The following is a 17,642-nucleotide window of genomic DNA, read 5'->3' as shown; positions in this document are numbered from 1 at the left end:
AAACAGAGCATGCAACGACGACATCATCAGAGCACTGAATGCTAACTCTGAGCTAATTCTGTTTCAAAGGGAGCTTATTAGAGTAATTTAGGTGATCTCAATATTTTTTAATGAATAAAAGGATTTTTTTTGGCCCATAGTTGCTTATATTTGAAAGTTAGTTGAAAGGAAATGGGAAAACAGAGAGGGGGGGGGGATCATGCAGCAAAGGACCTGATGCCCTATTAAAACAAACCTTTAATGGATAGTTTGGTATATTTCCTCTGAAAGCTTACAGCTCTGAGATAATGTACTTATTCATTGTGTCAAAACGCCCCCTGAGACCAATATTTGCTGTTCTTTGGCTCTGCTGACAGCAGCTTTAGACAAACAGAAACTCTCGGGTTATGAATGAACAAGCAGGAAGAACCTTGCATGGATGCCAGAGGGCAGAAAGTCTCAAGCAGCACAAATAACTGTCTTCTTTTCATTCATTCAAAGTTTTTACTTCCTGTTCGGTTCAGGTGCTAAAGCCACTTGATCAGGTTTAGGCATTTAGAACAGGGTTGCTTCACTGTGTTGATCCAGAGCACCTGAAACTGATGCCTTTTGGGCTGGTTTGTGACCCCAGGGGTCCTGAGAATGGGCAGTTAATTACAGCATCAGGTGCAGATTATTTCAATGACTTGAAATATTCACCTGGCCAATAACCAACAACAAAAAGGGCTTTTCTGTCTTTTCTCTTGTTGCTGGGGACCCTGCTCTGCAGCCTGAAACTCTTTCCAACATCATCTGAAGCTGTGCAGTTTGATTCCACTGAAGCGTTTTACGCAATCTCTGGAAGGTTGTTCCTGTTTTTAGCGTTTTAATCTGTTCCTTATGACACTTGGAGCTTACTGTAAACAGGTCTCTCTTTAGAAAGAGACCTCGTGTCTCACTGGGATTACCTGGATAAATAAAGCTTAATAATTATAATAATAATAATCCTTGATGGTACTTCATAGTTTGTCAGTGACTCACTCTTTAACCTGGGGCAAAAAAAGAATAAATAAAGAAAACACAAACATTTGTCCAATTTTCCTTTAGGATTTTCATTTAATTTGATTTAAAACACCAGCAGAGCTGAAGCTGGCCACTGCTGGATCAGTCAGATGACCCATCAGTGGGCTTTTTCAGAGGTGGGCAGCCTACATAACCTCCGTTTCCACAAGAAACGAGTAAATATAACTGAGCTGGTTTGTTTAAACTGAAAAAATGCCAAAAGCTTGGAACCACAAAACACCAACTGTGTGTTTAAAGGAAGAAGTTTTCCTGCTGTTTGGGTAATAAAATGGGATTAAAATAACACTCTACCAGTGTGTGTTCAGGGAATAATTCAGATAAAAATGTTGTTCTATCCAAGCAACAGATTTCTTCCACAGTTGAAGGTTAAACCGAGTGGTTACTCAGTGGCTCCCTGATCATCTGAAAGCTCGGTTTTTACGGCTCTACAGTGAAATGTGGGGATAGTTCAGATAGTCCTCAGGTGCAGAGCTGAGTCATGAAGGTGGAGCTTTTAAAACTTTTAATTACTTTTAATTATTCAATGCAAATCAGGCATTTATAACAGTCTAATCTAACCTCCGTGGCACACTCCAGGAAATGTACTTTCAGAATAAATTAGCATCCAAACAATAATTATAAGAGTCAATATTCCTTCCAGCCACAAACAAGTTGTGTGTCTCTAAACACTAATTTGCACAAATTGTATGCAAACAAGCCAGGACCATATTCATGTAGGTTTTATGAATGAGGCCCATTGATGTGCCATGTGGTCATAATAAAGGTATCACGCATGCTAGAAGATTAATCAGACAGCAGAGAGGTCTTTTCACATGACTCTGGTCACGTTAGACTCATCAATTAGTGCATCCATTCCGATGCTCTTCCCTTTCTGTCTGCAGATTTTTCCTGGGCTTCATTGTGCTGTGAAATGCTTTATGTTCAACATACTTGGAGAGATTTTGTGGTGCCGGCAGAGAAAAGCTGTTTAACTTGTTGTTTTAAAGCAGCGTGGGTGAAACTGTGGCCTGGATGAAAGGCTTCGGGACATGTTCTCTCATCCAAGATGTGTGCAACAGCCTCAGTTTGTGGCTTTTATCTCTTGTTTATCAGAAGAACAGAGGACCAGGTCTTCTTCTAACACATTCACGCTTTAATTATATCCGATGATAACAAATGAACATCCAGCATACAAACGTATTCCATCTGATCGTCCTGATGACTGCAGAGAAAAAGCTAGTTGTGATTGATAAGTTTTATCTAATTTGAGCTCGTGGTCTCATGAGTGAACATTCAAAGTGCCTCTGACACACAAGCACAAAAGTGTCCACTTCTACAAATCATGCACATTCCAACATATCAAATAACACACAGCTAACCACAAACACCAGAGCTTCCATTCACAGGCGCACAGCTCGGGATCGAACACACACTTTTTACTTCATTCAGCTGTCACATGACCAAGGTTTGACCAAAGATGCAGTTTGAAAGCTTCAGAACTAATCAGATCAGATTTTTTTAGGCATTTCTTATATTTTGTAGGTAGTACGGTGCAGTAAAAGGGACAAATCTAAGACTATTGAGGAGCTGATAGGTGGGTCCTGGGGGATAAGCTGCTGGAGGAGAATCTGTCAACTGTTCTGATGATGATGTGATCGTTATATGAGTTATATGAGCTGTGCTTTAGAAGCTTTATAAGCTTCTTTTGTTTCCTCTAAGGGTGCAGCTTCAGGCCGGAGATCGCTTTCTAACTCCTAACTAACTGTTGTGGAAGCTTTCTAACTTCCTCCACGGCAGCTGATGGATGGGCAGACCTCCTTCTGGACTGTGGCCTCCACTTTGTCCCATCTCCAAAGTGTCGTTCGCACCACTTATTTAGCAGAAACTAAACTACCAAACCAAAGCAAACTGTGCCACAGCATCACTTTTTTCACCCCGGCATCAGCTGGTCTGCACACATCCAGTCCCAGCCAATGGGAAACAGCGCATGGATCGAAGGACACATGTCAGATGTGTGACTTAATTCTGACTTTTCTAACTAACTGTAGGTAGTTTAATCTTTTCTGTGAGTCTACAACAAACTTAGCTGGAGCCAAAGAGATTTAATTGAATATGAATATGTGACGATGTCCAGCTTTCAAAAGAATGTGTCAAAACAAACTAGTACAGCTGCAAATTTAAGATTAATTTGATTATATTCAAAGGAGGCAGAAAACTTGCTGTCGGTTCACATTTTGGGTAAAAAGTGTAAAAACACTGAATGATTCCTGCTTGATTTGTGGCTGGTTTGACTCCAGAGATCAGCTGATTAATCAGTTTCATCGCCACCTTCTCATTTCCCACATGGTCAATAAGTTCTCTCAGCTGCTCAGATCTGTAGCTGCTGACCACCTGCAGTAGATTTAGCTCCATTTGCCCCTCTTGCTGAACAGTAGAAGTACTACATGGAAGAAATCTTGCGAATGCACCAAAGGATTTGACCCTGCAGCGCACGCCTTTTTAAGGCTGCAGCAGACCACAGCAACACTGATAAATCTCAAACTGCATCTTTAAAAACCAGTTCAAAGAGAAGAGCAAACATAGAGTGTGTTGTCAACTTACATCAACAAATTGCCCGCATGATTTAGGCAAGAGGAAAAGAATTTACAAAGGAAAAGTTGTGTAAGAATGTTGGATAGCCACTCGGTACCGTTACAGATCATTTTATCCACTGTAGCTTGTGTTCTTAAATCTTAAAACATGACGGTACAGGGAGGCAACAGCACATACATCCACACCACATAACAGAAAATAAACACCATAATTCTGTTTTTTATGTTTTGCTTTTTTCCTGGTAAATAATTTGTCTTTTCTTTACAAAAATGCGTGTCTTCATCTTTTCATTGCAAGAGACTTCCGTGGTACCTAAAATCTATTCATGTTACAGTTTTTGCTTAATTTGTTCTTTAGTGTAGAATGGATGGATGACTTTATAGTTCAATATTTCTAAAGACAAGGGAGGAGGTGAAGAAGGGGTGGGACCTATGAACATACTACAGAGGAAATGAGGATGATGAGGGTGACAGTGTAAGTCAGTTGCCATGTCCATGTAAAGGCAGTACGAAGCGGTCGGGCGGCATTAGAGCTTTTGGCTGTAAGGAAGGGATGGGGATATACAAACAATGAGCAATATACATGCCCATCTACAGAAAAAAACAGAACTCTAACACTGACATGTCTTACAAACCCTAAACTGCAACTTCTTAGCCATGCAATTCATTTTTACAGTCAAAATATTATTTAGCAAGATTGGTTTTGTCAAAAGAGGTTTAAAAAGTATTGAAATTGTCACGTGAGAAGTGGATCTGGAACTGCTTCACCTACTAATTTGTGGGCTTTTGCATGTGTTCACAAAATGCCTGAAGAGGACTTTGGGTTGTTAACTCGACTCTTTTCGATCAGTGTTTGCCAGGAGAGCGCACGGCTGGAGGCTAAACACACAAGCTAGTCACTGAAGGAGTTCCAAATCCAAAGAAAAGTCAAATTATATGAAAAGTATTTCACACTCGGATTTAGATGTTATCTGATAGGAGAGAGGAAAAAGAAAACATACTCCAAAAACATAATCAGAACCAAACTGCCAGCAGTCAGCTGGATTAAAAGAATATGACCAGTTTAAACTATCAAATGAAAAATGTTAAGATGAAGGAACAAAGCCATTTAAAATTTTGCACACACTACAACCAGATGCACACAATAGAAAACAGACACCGCTGAGAGAGGCACTCGACTGCAGGACGGGCTCCTCTCTCATGTGCTCCCTGGTGACAGCTCTATCTGTAATGTTAGTCTTTAAACATGAACCGGCCGTGCAGTCTGGGTGTACATCAGAGGGAGACGGAACTGGCTGACAATGGGTTATTACTATTATCATTTGGTTTGTTTTAGTTGTACTGCAGGATGTTGATGCATGCTTAAAGTAAGTTGCATTTAGGGAAAGTAGAAAAGAAACAAACACAGCAAACTGGGCGCAGGTAGGACTGACCGATGTCAGGAGAAAAGAAGGCGGACACTGTGTCCCAATCCCATAAAACAAGCAAGCTAACGTAACAGCGTGTTGTGGTGGTGAGCTTCTGTTTCAGAAGATTTCATTCCCTGTCACATTGTCTCCTGTTTCAGAAGAAATCATTTTGTCTTCCACACAACTTAAAGTGCTTCAGAATCAGTTTGTCGTATGTAATTGGGACACAGCTTCACTTTAACTGATAGTAAGGGAAGAAGAACAGAATGAAAACTACAAAACACATGTTCGTAATGTTGTGCTTATCATGAAATGTAAGTTATTCAGAGTTAGTGGGATACTGAGTCTGCAGACGGGATTAGAGCTGATATCCATTACATAACTGAGAAAAAGCATCGTAAAAGCTTTTCAAAAAGAGTTGATGCATACGTGGGGATGGATTTCGGACTTAAACCCGACAGAACATCATTTCCAACATCTACTGACAGCTGTGGCAACTCTTTTAGACTCAGACACCGGGGATGAGAAAGGTCTCAGACTTAGTTTCAGCACACGCTCGGTTCCCCGTTAGCTGATGATACTGCACTGAGTCACAGATATTCCTGCATTAATCACAGTTTCAGGAGGGATTTGATGGCAGCAAACATGCAGTCTGAGTGGATGTGGAAGTCGTGCTGCAGATCCAGTGGAGACGAGTCCGTGAATCACACTAAAACATGAAACTGGGTGCAACTAAAGGCTTTGTAGATATTTAATAAGATATCTTTAAAGTAATATCAGAGAAAGCTAAAGTATTGTGATGCTCAGTCTTTGTTAACTGCAACCAGGGAACAAGGGAAGTGATATTAGAACCTGGTTTGTTCCGGCTGCTTGGTTGTTGAAGGCAGTAAATTAATGACGATATAAAAAGGAAATTATTTGATAATCTGTGAAATAAAAGCTGGAACCCACAGCTGAGAACAATCTACAGACCATAAATCTAACTTCAAACAGTAACTACATCCTGTGATGAGAGGTAAAGATACCAAACTCACTAAGAAGAGCAGAAGAAACCAGCCTACAGACTTCCTCACTGCCCACCGACACTGGCTGCAGCTTTAATACTCTGCTGATAATCAGAGGAGTTTCACCTGCTCCCAATCACCTAAAAGAGCATGTTCCTTCAGTGGAAAACAGCTCGAATCTCAGCTAGCATCAGAGCTAATCCCTGTCAGCTGCTTCCATCCCCACTGATGTGCATCAACTGTCTGCTGAAAAGGCAGATTCTCCTTTAAGGAGGAACGAAGCAAAAGGTGCAGATATCGTGTTCAAAGTTGGTGAAAAATGTAAAAAAATCAGAAACTCTGACGACCGCAGAGGTTATATAAAAGCATCTCTGAAGGATATCAGCTTTAACCCTTAATGTGCTCAGAGGCATGACTCAGGATGCTGTCTACATGTTTTTCTGTTCCATGTAGGTGAAAACAATCAGAGGAATTTCATAAGATGGCAACATTTCTGACTATTCTGTGCTTATGTGAAAACAAACAGAGGCTTTAAAATATGTCTTAATAAGTCCAAGTTAGCGTTTCCATCACCTGTCGAACCTCATTAATTATTCAAAACTGGTCTTTGAAACGATGTCTGAGCAGGTTTATGAACCGGTTTATGTCCTTCATCCTTTGTTTTCTTTGTTTCATCACAGCTCCTCTATGATTACATTTATTGTTATTTTAGCTTTTATATGGGTATGTTCCATATTCCATAATAATTCGTTTAATAAATAGTTTAATGAGGAGTTTAATAAAGTCTTTAATAAGGTGTTTAATAAGGTGTTTCATAAGGAGTTTTATAAGTAGTTTAATAAGGAGTTTGATGAGGAGTTTAATAAGGAGTTTGATGAGGAGTTTTATAAGTAGTTTAATAAGGAGTTTGATGAGGAGTTTAATAAGGAGTTTTATAAGGAGTTTGATGAGGAGTTTAATAAGGAGTTTTATAAGGAGTTTGATGAGGAGTTTAATAAGGAGTTTAATAAGGAGTTTAATAAGGAGTTTGATGAGGAGTTTAATAAGGAGTTTGATGAGGAGTTTAATAAGGAGTTTGATAAGGTGTTTGATGAGGAGTTAATAAGGAGTTTAATAAGGAGTTTAATTGGGAGTTTAATAAGGAGTTAATAAGGAGTTTAATAAGGAGTTTCATAAGGAGTTTAATAAGGAGTTAATAAGGAGTTTAATAAGGAGTTTGATGAGGAGTTTAATAAGGAGTTTAATAAGGAGTTTGATGAGGAGTTTAATAAGGAGTTAATAAGGAGTTTGATGAGGAGTTTAATAAGGAGTTTGATGAGGAGTTTAATAAGGAGTTAATTAGGAGTTTGATAAGGAGTTTGATGAGGAGTTTTATAAGTAGTTTAATAAGGAGTTTGATGAAGAGTTTAATAAGGAGTTAATTAGGAGTTTGATGAGGAGTTTTATAAGTAGTTTAATAAGGAGTTTGATGAAGAGTTTAATAAGGAGTTAATTAGGAGTTTGATAAGGAGTTTAATAAGGAGTTAATAAGGAGTTTAATAAGGTGTTTGATGAGGAGTTTTATAAGTAGTTTAATAAGGAGTTTGATAAGGAGTTTAATAAGGTGTTTGAGGAGTTTAATGAGGAGTTTAATAAGGAGTTAATAAGGAGTTTAAGAAGGAGTTTAATAAGGAGTTAATAAGGAGTTTGATAAGGAGTTTATTAGGAGTTTGATGAGGAGTTTTATAAGTAGTTTAATAAGAAGTTTGATAAGGAGTTTAATAAGGTGTTTGAGGAGTTTAATAAGGAGGTAATAAGGAGTTTAATAAGGAGTTTGATGAGGAGTTTAATAAGGAGTTAATAAGGAGTTTATTAGGAGTTTGATGAGGAGTTTTATAAGTAGTTTAATAAGGAGTTTGATGAGGAGTTTAATAAGGAGTTAATAAGGAGTTTGATGAGGAGTTTAATAAGGAGTTTGATGAGGAGTTTAATAAGGAGTTAATTAGGAGTTTGATAAGGAGTTTGATGAGGAGTTTTATAAGTAGTTTAATAAGGAATTTGATGAAGAGTTTAATAAGGAGTTAATTAGGAGTTTGATGAGGAGTTTTATAAGTAGTTTAATAAGGAGTTTGATGAAGAGTTTAATAAGGAGTTAATTAGGAGTTTGATAAGGAGTTAATAAGGAGTTTAATAAGGTGTTTGATGAGGAGTTTAATAAGGAGTTAATAAGGAGTTTATTAGGAGTTTGATGAGGAGTTTTATAAGTAGTTTAATAAGGAGTTTGATAAGGAGTTTAATAAGGTGTTTGAGGAGTTTAATAAGGAGTTTAATAAGGAGTTAAGAAGGAGTTTAATAAGGAGTTTAATACGGAGTTTAATGAGGAGTTTAATAAGGAGTTAATAAGGAGTTTAAGAAGGAGTTTAATAAGGAGTTAATAAGGAGTTTGATAAGGAGTTTATTAGGAGTTTGATGAGGAGTTTTATAAGTAGTTTAATAAGAAGTTTGATAAGGAGTTTAATAAGGTGTTTGAGGAGTTTAATAAGGAGGTAATAAGGAGTTTAATAAGGAGTTTGATGAGGAGTTTAATAAGGAGTTAATAAGGAGTTTATTAGGAGTTTGATGAGGAGTTTTATAAGTAGTTTAATAAGGAGTTTGATAAGGAGTTTAATAAGGTGTTTGAGGAGTTTAATGAGGAGTTTAATAAGGAGTTAATAAGGAGTTTAAGAAGGAGTTTAATAAGGAGTTAATAAGGAGTTTGATAAGGAGTTTATTAGGAGTTTGATGAGGAGTTTTATAAGTAGTTTAATAAGAAGTTTGATAAGGAGTTTAATAAGGTGTTTGAGGAGTTTAATAAGGAGGTAATAAGGAGTTTAATAAGGAGTTTGATGAGGAGTTTAATAAGGAGTTAATAAGGAGTTTATTAGGAGTTTGATGAGGAGTTTTATAAGTAGTTTAATAAGGAGTTTGATAAGGAGTTTAATAAGGTGTTTGAGGAGTTTAATAAGGAGGTAATAAGGAGTTTAATAAGGAGTTTGATGAGGAGTTTAATAAGGAGTTGATAAGGAGTTTGATGAGGACTTTTATTAGTAGTTTAATAAGGAGTTTGAGGAGTTTAATAAGGAGTTTAATAAGGAGTTTAATTAGGAGTTTAATGAGGAGTTTAATAAGGAGTTTAATAAGGAGTTAAGAAGGAGTTTAATAAGGAGTTTCATAAGGTGTTTGATAAGGAGTTTAATAAGGAGTTTAATGAGGAGTTTAATAAGGAGTTAATAAGGAGTTTAATAAGGAGTTTCATACGGAGTTAATAAGGTGTTTAATAAGGTGTTTGATGAGGAGTTAATAAGGTGTTTGATGAGGAGTTTAATAATGTGTTTAATAAGGAGTTTAATAAAGTGTTTGAGGAGTTTAATAAGGAGTTTGATGAGGAGTTTAATAAGGAGTTTAATGAGGAGTTTCATAAGGAGTTTAATAAGGAGTTTAATGAGGAGTTTAATAAAGAGTTTAATGAGGAGTTTAATAAGGAGTAAAGAAGGAGTTTAATAAGGAGTTTGATGAGGAGTTTAATAAGGTGTTTGAGGAGTTTAATAAGGAGTTTAATGAGGAGTTTAATAAGGAGTTAAGAAGGAGTTTAATAAGGAGTTTGATGAGGAGTTAATAAGGAGTTTAATAAGGAGTTTGAGGAGTTTGATGAGGAGTTTAATAAGGAGTTGCATAAGGAGTTAATAAGGAGTTTAATAAGGAGTTTAATGAGGAGTTTAATAAGGAGTTAATAAGGAGTTTGATAAGGAGTTTATTAGGAGTTTGATGAGGAGTTTTATAAGTAGTTTAATAAGAAGTTTGATAAGGAGTTTAATAAGGTGTTTGAGGAGTTTAATAAGGAGGTAATAAGGAGTTTAATAAGGAGTTTGATGAGGAGTTTAATAAGGAGTTAATAAGGAGTTTATTAGGAGTTTGATGAGGAGTTTTATAAGTAGTTTAATAAGGAGTTTGATAAGGAGTTTAATAAGGTGTTTGAGGAGTTTAATGAGGAGTTTAATAAGGAGTTAATAAGGAGTTTAAGAAGGAGTTTAATAAGGAGTTAATAAGGAGTTTGATAAGGAGTTTATTAGGAGTTTGATGAGGAGTTTTATAAGTAGTTTAATAAGAAGTTTGATAAGGAGTTTAATAAGGTGTTTGAGGAGTTTAATAAGGAGGTAATAAGGAGTTTAATAAGGAGTTTGATGAGGAGTTTAATAAGGAGTTAATAAGGAGTTTATTAGGAGTTTGATGAGGAGTTTTATAAGTAGTTTAATAAGGAGTTTGATAAGGAGTTTAATAAGGTGTTTGAGGAGTTTAATAAGGAGGTAATAAGGAGTTTAATAAGGAGTTTGATGAGGAGTTTAATAAGGAGTTGATAAGGAGTTTGATGAGGACTTTTATTAGTAGTTTAATAAGGAGTTTGAGGAGTTTAATAAGGAGTTTAATAAGGAGTTTAATTAGGAGTTTAATGAGGAGTTTAATAAGGAGTTTAATAAGGAGTTAAGAAGGAGTTTAATAAGGAGTTTCATAAGGAGTTTAATAAGGAGTTTAATGAGGAGTTTAATAAGGAGTTAATAAGGAGTTTAATAAGGAGTTTCATACGGAGTTAATAAGGTGTTTAATAAGGTGTTTGATGAGGAGTTAATAAGGTGTTTGATGAGGAGTTTAATAATGTGTTTAATAAGGAGTTTAATAAAGTGTTTGAGGAGTTTAATAAGGAGTTTGATGAGGAGTTTAATAAGGAGTTTAATGAGGAGTTTCATAAGGAGTTTAATAAGGAGTTTAATGAGGAGTTTAATAAAGAGTTTAATGAGGAGTTTAATAAGGAGTAAAGAAGGAGTTTAATAAGGAGTTTGATGAGGAGTTTAATAAGGTGTTTGAGGAGTTTAATAAGGAGTTTAATGAGGAGTTTAATAAGGAGTTAAGAAGGAGTTTAATAAGGAGTTTGATGAGGAGTTAATAAGGAGTTTAATAAGGAGTTTGAGGAGTTTGATGAGGAGTTTAATAAGGAGTTGCATAAGGAGTTAATAAGGAGTTTAATAAGGAGTTTAATGAGGAGTTTAATAAGGAGTTAATAAGGAGTTTAATAAAGAGTTTCATAAGGGGTTTAATAAGGAGTTAATAAGGAGTTTAATAAGGACTTTGATAAGGAGTTTAATAAGGAGTTTAATAAGGAGTTTCATACGGAGTTAATAAGGAGTTAATAAGGAGTTAATAAGGAGTTTGGTGAGGAGTTTAATAAGGAGTTTGATGAGGAGTTTGATAAGGAGTTTAATAAGGAGTTAATAAGGAGTTTGATAAGGAGTTTCATACGGAGTTAATAAGGTGTTTAATAAGGAGTTTAAAAGGGAGTTTGATGAGGAGTTTAAGAAGGAGTTTAATAAGGAGTTTGATAAGGAGTTTCATACGGAGTTAATTAAGAGTTTGATAAGGTGTTTGGTGAGGAGTTAATAAGGAGTTTAATAAGGAGTTTGAGGAGTTTGATGAGGAGTTTAATAAGGAGTTGCATAAGGAGTTAATAAGGAGTTTAATAAGGAGTTTAATGAGGAGTTAATAAGGAGTTAATAAGGAGTTTAATAAAGAGTTTCATAAGGGGTTTAATAAGGAGTTAATAAGGAGTTTAATAAGGAGTTTGATAAGGAGTTTAATAAGGAGTTTAATAAGGAGTTTAATAAGGAGTTTCATACGGAGTTAATAAGGAGTTAATAAGGAGTTAATAAGGAGTTTGGTGAGAGTTTAATAAGGAGTTTGATGAGGAGTTTGATAAGGAGTTTAATAAGGAGTTAATAAGGAGTTTGATAAGGAGTTTCATACGGAGTTAATAAGGTGTTTAATAAGGAGTTTAAAAGGGAGTTTGATGAGGAGTTTAAGAAGGAGTTTAATAAGGAGTTTGATAAGGAGTTTCATACGGAGTTAATAAGGTGTTTAATAAGGAGTTTAATTAGGAGTTTAATAAGGAGTTAATAAGGAGTGTAATAAGGAGTTTGATGAGGAGTTTGATGAGGAGTTTAATAAGGAGTTAATAAGATGTTTAATAAGGAGTTTGATGAGGAGTTTAATAAGTAGTTAATAAGGAGTTTAATAAAGAGTTTGATGAGGAGTTTAATAAGGACTTTAATAAGGAGTTTAATAAGGAGTTTATAAGGAGTTTGATGAGGAGTTTGATGAGGAGTTTAATAAGGAGTTAATAAGGAGTTTAATTAGGAGTTTAATAAGGAGTTTGATGAGGAGTTTAATAAAGAGTTTGATGAGGAGTTTAATAAGGAGTTGATAAGGAGTTTAATTAGGAGTTTAATAAGGAGTTTAATAAGGAGTTTAATAAGGAGTTAATAAGGAGTTTAATAAGGAGTTTGATGAGGAGTTTGATGAGGAGTTTAATAAGGAGTTAATAAGGAGTTAATAAGGAGTTTGATGAGAAGTTTTATAAGTAGTTTAATAAGAATCCAATACTGAGTTTAATAAGGTGTTTGATGCTGAGTTTAATAAGAAGTTGAAAAGGAGTTTAATAAGGAGTTAAATAAGGAGTTAATAAGGAGTTAATAAGGAGTTTGATGAGGAGTCTAATAAGGAGTTAATAAGGAGTTTGATGAGGAGTTAATAAGGAGTATAATAAGTAGTTGAAAATGAGTTTAATAAGGAGTTTAATAAGGAGTTTATAAGGAGTTTGATGAGGAGTTTGATGAGGAGTTTAATAAGGAGTTAATAAGGAGTTTAATTAGGAGTTTAATAAGGAGTTTGATGAGGAGTTTAATAAAGAGTTTGATGAGGAGTTTAATAAGGAGTTGATAAGGAGTTTAATTAGGAGTTTAATAAGGAGTTTAATAAGGAGTTTAATAAGGAGTTAATAAGGAGTTTAATAAGGAGTTTGATGAGGAGTTTGATGAGGAGTTTAATAAGGAGTTAATAAGGAGTTAATTAGGAGTTTGATGAGGAGTTTAATAAGGAGTTAATTAGGAGTTTGATAAGGAGTTTCATACGGAGTTAATAAGGAGTTTAATAAGGAGTTTAATAAGGAGTTTGATGAGGAGTTTAATAAGGAGTTAATAAGGAGTTAATAGGAGTTTGATGAGAAGTTTTATAAGTAGTTTAATAAGAATCCAATACTGAGTTTAATAAGGTGTTTGATGCTGAGTTTAATAAGAAGTTGAAAAGGAGTTTAATAAGGAGTTAAATAAGGAGTTAATAAGGAGTTAATAAGGAGTTTGATGAGGAGTCTAATAAGGAGTTAATAAGGAGTTTGATGAGGAGTTAATAAGGAGTATAATAAGTAGTTGAAAATGAGTTTAATAAGGAGTTAATAAGGAGTTAAATAAGGAGTTAATAAGGAGTTTGATGAGGAGTTTAATAAGGAGTTTAATAAGGAGTTTGATAAGGAGTTTAATAAGGAGTTTGATGAGGAGTTTAATAAGGAGTTTAATAAGGAGTTCAATAAGGAGTTTAATAAGGAGTTTAATAAGGAGTTTGATGAGGAGTTTAATAAGGAGTTTAATAAGGAGTTTAATAAGGAGTTTAATAAGGAGTTTGATGAGGAGTTTAATAAGGAGTTCAATAAGGAGTTTAATAAGGAGTTCAATAAGGAGTTTAATAAGGAGTTTAATAAGGAGTTTAATAAGGAGTTTGATGAGGAGTTTAATAAGGAGTTCAATAAGGAGTTTAATAAGGAGTTCAATAAGGAGTTTAATAAGGAGTTTAATAAGGAGTTCAATAAGGTGTTTGATAAGCAGTTTAATAAGGAGTTTGATAAGGAGTTTGATAAAGTGTTTAATAAGATGTTTCTTAAGGAGTTTAATAAGGAGTTTAATAAGGAGTTTAATAAGGTGTTTAATAAGAAGTTTAATAAGGTGTTTAACGGGTGGTGAGATCCGTCCTTCTATAAAATACACAATCGTGAGGAAAAACAAACCAAACTGCAGGACGTAACTTTGAAAAATGTGCTCTGTATGAACTCAAAATGGGAGTTTTCTGAGTATTTAACGTTTGCCATGAGACCAGGGCTGGTCTTTAAGTACCAGTAAGCACTTTTCTGCTTGGATACTCTGTTTTTAATCCCAGGTTTCTATGGGAACCGGCTGGCTGGCGGAAGATGAGAGCGGTCCTCTTAAACTGCGTTTGTACAGTCTGCAGCACGTTGGCAGTGTGAAATATACACAGAGACGCCTAAAATATACACAGAGATGACTAAGAAGCCCGCCTTTATCCATGCTGCTTAGACAGCTGGATTAATAAAAAGTGCATCTGTCCTGTGACCTCATCAGAGCAGAAGATATTTTCCTCTAACACTGTTCTGATGCATCAGCACTTATTCTGGATCTGGAGCAAGTTTAAAGGACCGCTCTAACTGTTGTATTTAAGGATATGAACAAACAGACATACACTTTAGTTAAAGCACAGAGCTAACCTGTTCTAATTATCAGGAAATCAAATATTGCCTCATGTCAGAGCCCCTTCAGGGCTGTTGACATCAACAGTAAACGCAGCGATGGCGTCGTTCTGTCATTCTGGGGACTGTTAATTCATCAACTCCAGATAAATAACTGTAGTAGAAACACGGGACCTGAGCCACTTCTTACCCACTCTTTGCTTTGGTTTAGATCAGGGGTCGGGAACCTGTGGCTCTTTTGATGACTGCATCTGGCTCGCAGATAAAACTAAATATTCTCACTTGTTTTAATCCATCCATCGATTTTTCATGTCCTGCTCAGGGCTGCAGGAGCAACTGTCCATTATTTTAATTGGATGATGCTGGACTACGTTGGCCGTTGTAAAACAGGTAAACGGCCCCTTTTGAATCAGTCTGCTCGGTCATTAGCTCAAAGCTAACCCTTCGACGAAGAAGATGGCGAAAAGAAAAAAAGATGACGAGAATCGTACATTTCAGGCCGAATGGACTGAAGAATTCGCCTTTGTGGAGAGAGCAAATTCTGCGGTGTGTCTAATTTGCAAAGACAAAATTACATCGATGAAACGGTCGAATGTAAAGCGGCACTTCGACACGCGCCATGCTACCTTTGCATCAAAATACCCGGCAGGAGACAGCAGAAAGAAAGCCAAGAGCTACTGATTCACTTTTAAAATATATTATATGGCTCTCATTGAAATAAATTTCCAATTTTTTTTGCTTTCCTGGCTCTCTTAGTCAAAAAGTTCCCGACCCCTGGTTTAGATTAGACTTAAAACACAAACTACATAATGTTTGTGTGGAATATTGGAAACTCAGTGTTTCCCCACGTTTACGAGACAGCTTCTGCACTGTTGCTCCAAGGGATCTTAAAGAAAAGTGCTGATTCTGGGCCCGTAAGATCCAGTCAGTCTGCACACGCTGATATGGAAACCATGAGAAGTGAACCGTTTGAAATGTTTCCAGTGCCATGTGGGAATAAAGTCTGGCTAAACTGCTGATTTGTGTAAGTGTGACTGGGAATTATTGGGAAAGATTACTGGTATATTTGATCTAAAGAGTCAAACATGTAAATACCGAACCTCGCGATTTGCTTTTTGAATCCTTCTGCTGCCGCTAAATAATCTAAGCGTCTGTTTTAGTGCCATCTTATGAAATTACCTGATAGGAAACGAGGACAGAAAGATTTACAACAGAGAACAGAATCACTTGGTAGCTTCTCCAGATAAACCAGACAGCCACAGTGACAAAATAAAGACAATGTGTGGTAAAACAGAGAGTTTGATGACGCTACGACCGCAAAAATGGCTACAAAACAACCAAGTTGGAAGCAGGGGGAAAATGGTGATAAGAAAGCATGCGAAGAAATAATAAAATCATCCATGACGGGATGGTTTGATCAATCAATTATTGCTTAAGAACAAATGATAGAATCTATGGCAAAAGAAAACTGTTCATGCCATCTACAAAACATTGGAGTGCAATACAGCCTTTGGGTGGAAGTTTGCAGAAGGTCAGCGACTGAGAGGGCGAAGCGTTAAATACAATTTCTGCCCTTTGTTTCAACCTATCTGTGTTCAGGATGAGTAGATGAAAAGTAGATGGCATGAAAATGTTGTTTTTTTTTGCTTTGAAAAAGGAAAAACCTTCCCCCAGAACATAGATGGGAGCAGTTATCAGCCACCAAAACATCAGGCCACTCACGATGAGCTCAAAACACAAACGCATTCTGGAGCGGTTGGCGAATAGATGGGAATGATATCTCTTAACGAAATTAAGAAAAACACAAAGCAACAGGAAACAGCATTGACTTCTTAAAAGAGCGAATAAATATCAAATGAATCCAAACATGCAGCTGCCAAAGTGATGTTAGGGTTAGAATGATGTGAATTTCTGTGTAAACACATGATTGGATGACTGGGGCCCTGTCTTTGTCTTTCTTCACAAATCCCCATTGATCTCAGGCTACACGGCACCGTTTGAAACCCATTTACACGACAGTTTTTCACATTTTATTTGAAAAGATTTGGGAATGGCCTTCAAAAGAGCAGATCAGCAGAAAGAATGTGAAAGCTTGCTTTGACTGTCGTTAGAAATAAATCAGATTTCAGCTGAACACGTGTGTTTGTGGACCGTCACACATGGTGAAACAGATGCTCTTTACAGCCAGATGTTTGACTTTCCAGCCATTATATCTGCTTTCTGGGTGAATATCAGCATTCAGATGGGTTTCACCTTTAAAGAACTAGGAATAATCACACATCTTAGAGGGAGATGAGCAGCATTTCTATAATTTAGCCCCATCATGACAACATAGCTGCTCGCTGATCCGTTCAAAAACCAGTTTACAAATTGAGGAGATTCCCAAATCCTTTCAAAATGATTATCTGAAGTTATCACAACATCTTTTAGATTTTGAATCTTTTGGATACAAAAAAAGACAGAATAACGAGTACACCTAAAAGCAAAAGTATGACCCAAACAAAGAAAAACCTGTACACAGAAATTCAATGATATCTGTTCTCTATCACATGTACCAAAGCAAGCCTCCTAACGTGGAAGAACAAAACACAACCAAAGAGATTGAATGGACTCTGAAGACAACAGTTATTTTAGCTGAAAACAAAGAAAGAAACTGTTTGAAACTGAAAATCAGAAGCAGTGAGTGGCAAGAGCGATGATCCAAAACACGATGCAGCATCAGTGCAGAGAACATGGTTACCGTCATACAAATTTGGCACGTTTGTTTTGACATGGATTAGCTCTTATTATTCCCCCCAGCTGCCAACATTTGTATGCTTATTTCTAACCATGTTACCCACTTTGACAGACCCCATGTGCAAGTGTAGCTCATCATATCGGTCCCTCTCTGAATGGACTTCCTCTGTCACTGATGAACAGCTTCAGAACTTTTCAGTTTGCAGCTTAACTTTTCTGGGATTCACACACTGGGTGTTTCAGGAAGTTACACTTTGTCTAACCATGGGGTGTGATGCTTTCAGGATCCCCTGATCCTCAGTGCAGATGAGTGGAAGCACAGAGAAAGCAAGCAAATGCAAACTAACCTAGCCCACCTGCTTGGATCGTTTCACACTCCTCCAGGTCTTCGTCGTCGCTCGAACACTCTGCAGAGGACACGATTTCGTCTGCCGTATGCTTCAGGGGCAGAACGCCGGCCATCCACACCGAAGATGAAGCAGAAACAGCAACACACACACGGATC

At 36.3% G+C, this 17,642-nt stretch overlaps 1 protein-coding gene across 4 annotated transcripts in view; it reads right to left on the bottom strand.

The window, feature by feature from the left end:
- The window catches only part of nrxn3a (neurexin 3a), a 164,756-nt gene that overhangs the window by 2,071 nt on the left and 145,043 nt on the right, over positions 1-17,642 (bottom strand). The window contains exons 22-23 of one of the 4 annotated variants that reach the window (XR_011907672.1): positions 17,485-17,575; positions 3,622-4,151 (exon numbers count right to left, since the gene is read on the bottom strand). Coding sequence is in view for 2 of the 4 variants with exons in the window: in XM_072364904.1 (XP_072221005.1) it covers positions 17,485-17,575 (91 nt within the window). In the remaining 2 variants the exon portion in view is untranslated. The remainder of the gene's footprint in view (positions 1-3,621; positions 4,152-17,484; positions 17,576-17,642) is intronic. The other 3 variants (XR_011907673.1, XM_072364904.1, XM_072364905.1) reach the window with 3 other exon arrangements.

Source organism: Leuresthes tenuis, unplaced genomic scaffold (genome assembly GCF_036924035.1).
Source record: "Leuresthes tenuis unplaced genomic scaffold, fLeuTen1.0.hap1 SCAF_15, whole genome shotgun sequence".
NCBI lineage: Eukaryota > Metazoa > Chordata > Actinopteri > Atheriniformes > Atherinopsidae > Leuresthes > Leuresthes tenuis.
The sequence above is the reverse complement of the archived record's forward strand: the minus strand, read 5'-3'. Positions and strand labels throughout refer to the sequence as shown.